The following is a 5000-nucleotide window of genomic DNA, read 5'->3' as shown; positions in this document are numbered from 1 at the left end:
TGCTGTTTCATCGTTAAACCACGATACGTAAACGTTTTGGGTGAGATGTGTATTTTCTATTGAGGAGAAGTAGCAGCTTTTATTTTGTCACATCTACATTACAGCACAGAAAAATTCTTTCTTCACACTAGAGGAATTCTCTGGTCCAAAGAAATGCACCCGACCCGAAGTGACCCGAATCACTTTTTACCCGAACCCGACCTGCATATGTTTTTTTTTTTTTTTTTAAGAAAGACCTGAACCGAGACAAACACCGAAAAAATTGGCAATTTTTTTAACCCGACTGGATCCGAATGTTACTTTAGTGTAACCGCTACAGCGTGGATTCAAAATTGTTTGACACATCTGTCTTAACGAAAATTAGCTTACCGCCAGCAACACGATGTCGCAAGCGGTCTTGGCAAACAGAGGAGAGGATGGGAAACGACTCGAGTCGATGCCCATACGCGAGATACAGTAGTTCGGGTCTTCTCGGGTCCGTTCGGTAAAAACACATTCTTTTTAAATTACCCGAGACCCGATGGCGCTATTATTATACCCCATCCGTGTCCGAGGTACACGTGAAACTTTTAGGGTCGGACCTCGGGTTTTCGGATCTAAGTGGACCCGTGAAGACCTCTACCTCACACATCCCATCTTTGGAGGTTGGGGTCAGAGCACAGGGTCAGACATGATACGGCACCCTGGGGCAGAGAGAGTTAAGGGCCTTTCTCAAGGGCCCAACAGCGGCAGCTTGGCAGTGCTGGCACTTGAGCTCTGATCTTCCAATCAACAACCACCAAGAAGAAGTATTTCACTGTGCTGTAATGTGTGTGTGTGTGTGTGACAAAAATAATGGCCATGGGCCCACCCACTTTTTAAGATAAATAAGTAGCGCTGCCAGTCGAATAGGGTGTGTGATGTTCACGGTACGGTCTGTGTTTCAGGTATGACGAATCCTGAGGTGATCCAGAACCTGGAGAGAGGCTACCGCATGCCATGTCCAGACAACTGTCCAGAGGACCTGTACGTAATAATGAAGGAGTGTTGGACAGAAAACCCCGAGAACCGTCCAACGTTCGAGTACCTGCGCAGCGTCCTGGAGGACTTCACCACGGCAACCGAGGGGCAGTATCAGGAGCAGCCGTACTGAGGAAGCGCCACCATGTCGAGTTACACCAAAGACAGATCCATGATTAAACATTTATACGACAAACTTCTTTTCCTTTGTGGGTATATCCTGCTAACATCCTTTTTTGAGGATTAGTAGGATATTTTTTTTTTACTTCCTGTTTAAAGACGATTATTTCCTGTAGATTTATTGCTTCTTTAATAAGGCTGGAGATATATGAAAGGAAAAAACAACCCTGTCCATCAGCAGCCTCCTTTATTAAGTGCGGTTTCGTCTCAGCGTAACGTGTGTAATCCCGTTCAGTGTCGTGTCTGTATTTAGCTTAACGACGTATAAATAATCCAAATAAAATCATTTTTATTGATTTTTTTTTTTTCACTTCTGATCGCAGATCTCTCCAGAAGAGTAACGGAAAAAAAAATATAAACTTGTACGATAAACCTCACACGCAGCAAGAATGGCAAGATATTGTGTCTTTTTTTTTTCTTTTGGTTTAAATGTATAAATAAAAATAAAATTCTTTTATTTCACCACGTTGATCTCGGGGGTAAAAATAACTGACTAGTGTAAATATAATTATCTTTTTTTTTCTGCGTGACCTGAGAAACAAAAAAGGCGCAAAAAGTTTGATCATGTAAGTCATTTTAGTACCGAAGTATTAAAAAAGATCGAAAAAAAAGTTACCATTATCGTTACTGTGTGTGTGTGAGATGTATCAAAGGCAATAAAAATACAGTTTGGTCTAGAAATTATTTACATAACACTGATAAAACCATCTGAACATGAGATTAGAGAAATTGTGTGTTTTTATTGCTCTAAATGAATCCTGAATCAACGGATGAAGCAAAACAGCGTTAGGACACATCACCAAAGTGTACGTACCTGTGTGTATGTGTGTGTGTGTGTGTGTGTGTGTAACAAAACTCATATCCACATAAGAGAACATTCAACACCACAACTTTCAGCTCAGTTATACAAAAACATCAAGAGTAAAACATCACTGTGTGTTTGGGGAAGTCTGGGCTTCCCTGCTTAGACTGCTGCCCCCGTGACCCACCCCGGATAAGCGGTGGAAGATGGATATAAGACGCAGTGAGAGACTTATTTATTTATTTATTTATTTATTAATGGGCACGGTGGCTTAGTGGTTAGCACGTTCGCCTCACACCTCCAGGGTTGGAGGTTCGATTCCCGCCTCCGCCTTGTGTGTGTGGATTTTGCATGTTCTCCCCGTGCCTCGGGGGTTTCCTCCGGGTACTCCGGTTTCCTCCCCCGGTCCAAAGACATGCATGGTAGGTTGATTGGCATCTCTGGAAAATTGTCTGTAGTGTGTGTTTGTGTGAGTGAATGAGAGTGTGTGTGCCCTGTGATGGGTTGGCACTCCGTCCAGGGTGTATCCTGCCTCGATGCCCGATGATGCCTGAGATAGGCACAGGCTCCCCGTGACCCGAGAAGTTCGGATAAGCGGTAGAAGATGAATGAATGAATGAATGATTATTTGAGATTAGAGAAATTGTGTGTTTTTATTGCTCTAAATAAATCCTGGATCAACGGATGAAGCAAAACAGCATTAGGACACATCACCAAAGTGTACGTACCTGTGTGTGCATGTGTGTGTGTGTGTGTGTGTGTAACATAAGAGAAGATTCAACACCACGACTATCAGCTGAGTTATACAGAAACATCAAGCGTAAAACATCACTGCGGCTAGCTAGATAGCTAGCCACACAGTACTGTGCAAAAGTTTTAGGCAGGTGTGAAAAAATGCTGTAAACAAACAATGCTTTCAGAAATATAAATAATCAGTGTTTATTTTACAAAAATTGCAATTTACAAAATGCAAAGTGAGCAAACAAAAGAAAAATCTAAATCAGATCAATATTCGGTGTTACTACCTTTTGCCTACAAACCAGCACGAAGTGATGGCACGACCCCCACAGAGCCCTGATCTCAGCATCATCCAGTGTGTCTGGGGTTACACGAAGACACAGAAGGATGTGAGAAAGCCGACATCCACAGAAGATCTGTGCTTAGTTCTCCAAGATGTTCGGAACGACCTACCGGCCGAGTTCCTTCACAAACCGTGTGTAAGTGGACCTAGAAGAATTGCTGCTGTTTTGAAGGCAAATGCTGGTCACACCCAATACTGATGTGATTTAGATTTCTCTTTTGTTCACTGCATTTTGTTCATTTATGAAAAGAAATGTTTAACACTTCCATTTTTAAACGCATTCTTTGTTTACAGCATTTTTTCACACCTGCCTAATATATATATATATATATATATATATAAAAAATATATATAAAAAGGTGTCTTTTTTGCTTTTGTACAACAGCATGACACTTTTACTCATCAGGGGTTTACATTATTTATTACATAAAAAAATCAAGCAGTTATTTAACGATGACATTAAAAAAAACACCACATAAAAAAAAAAGTTTGAGTATACCGACTTCCTGTACAGAGCTTCTTTGGTTTTGGACCGTGTGTGTGTGTGTGTGTGTGTGTGTGTGTGTGTGTGTAAAATGATGGTGTATTACTTTTGGCACTGTGTGTGTATGAGTGCAATGATATGAGTGATATGAGAAAGAAAAAAAAAAAGTTTCAACCTGGATGATGAAGGTTTAAAGAACCTGACTAGTGGATAAACACATCTACATTTAAAGGGATTAGGAGAGAAAATCAGAAAAGTCTGCAGTGTGTGTAACATTTACTTACACTTCTTTTTTTTTTTTTTTTACTTTTTGAATGCCTTTTTTGAATACGTACAAAGTCCAGGGAGCACCAGGAAATGCTCCATCATCACTATTATCGTTTAAAGAAACATTTTTAAAGTTAAAGTTAAAATTGAAGCAGATGTGAAGTTCATCATGAGACCGAGAGACGAGTGTGTGTGTGTGTGTGTGATAGAGAGAAAATATTGGACCAGACAAAGCGAAGTAGATATGAAAAAGGTTGCAATTTAAAAAAAATTGGATTAAAAAAAATAATAATAATAAATAAGGAGCAGTGTGTTTATAAAAGAGCTAATAGTGTGTGAGAAAAAAAAAATCCCCTGAATGAGAGAAGTGATGTATATAAATAAAAAACCTCTTTGCAATAAAACAAGACAAACGGAATTATAAGCCCTCGTTTCTATTCAAAATTCTATTTAACTACCACATAAATCCCGACATTGAGCTGCGATTTATCTGAAACCAGGCAGTTTTTTTTTTTTTTTTTTTTTACTCGACATACATAAGATTATTGTAAATGTGATACAGAGACACCTTAGTGAAATATACGGCAACATAAACCAGGGATGCACCGATCCGATATTTTGGATCGGTATCGACGCCGATCAAAGCATTTTGTGGTGCGTGATCGATCCAAATCCGATACCCATGATCATGATCCGATACCCACCGTCACATGTGTGGGACAGGACACGCCCACTTTTTATTTACTTCCGACGCCCGTGGTGGTTGATTAATGCCAATTAACTAACTGTTGCTTGAAAAAAACATTAAATTACATTAATGTAAATAAATAGAATAAATTTTATAGGTAATATGTCACACAACCGCCTGCGACAGACAGACGAGTTTATCAGGCGTCCTTTAAATTTACCTCAGCGCGTTAAACATGTCGCTCATTTGGTTGCCAGGTTTACGTGTTTCAAGAATTCTAATATAAGATTCTCTTTAAAATATTGCCTACGTTAATGTAATAACTGCAGTACATATGGTTTAGATTGTTATACCACTAACTGATAAAAGTTCTGTTTGCTGCTGCATTAATACTTTTTTTAAGGTTTCTTGTGTTTTCATTTTTCATCCAGTAATAAGGGCATTTTTGTATTTCTTTACCAGAAACAAATAAATCTTAATAACTAAGCGAGTTGTTTAC

General features: G+C 39.3%; 2 protein-coding genes across 2 annotated transcripts in view; one reads left to right on the top strand and one right to left on the bottom strand.

The window, feature by feature from the left end:
* Positions 1-1897, top strand: part of lck (LCK proto-oncogene, Src family tyrosine kinase) — a 34282-nt gene extending 32385 nt beyond the window's left edge. Inside the window, exon 13 of the mRNA XM_027144126.2 lies at positions 927-1897. Within this exon, the coding sequence (XP_026999927.1) occupies positions 927-1132 (206 nt within the window). The 3' untranslated portion in view covers positions 1133-1897. The remainder of the gene's footprint in view (positions 1-926) is intronic.
* Positions 1898-4317: 2420 nt separating this feature from the next.
* Positions 4318-5000, bottom strand: part of tmem54a (transmembrane protein 54a) — an 8704-nt gene continuing 8021 nt past the window's right edge. Inside the window, exon 6 of the mRNA XM_027144069.2 lies at positions 4318-5000. This exon is cut by the window's right edge and continues 720 nt beyond it. The gene's annotated coding sequence lies outside the window, so the exon portion shown is untranslated.

The sequence above is a fragment of the Tachysurus fulvidraco genome, chromosome 12, assembly GCF_022655615.1.
Source record: "Tachysurus fulvidraco isolate hzauxx_2018 chromosome 12, HZAU_PFXX_2.0, whole genome shotgun sequence".
Classification (NCBI taxonomy): Eukaryota; Metazoa; Chordata; class Actinopteri; order Siluriformes; family Bagridae; genus Tachysurus; species Tachysurus fulvidraco.
The sequence above is the reverse complement of the archived record's forward strand: the minus strand, read 5'-3'. Positions and strand labels throughout refer to the sequence as shown.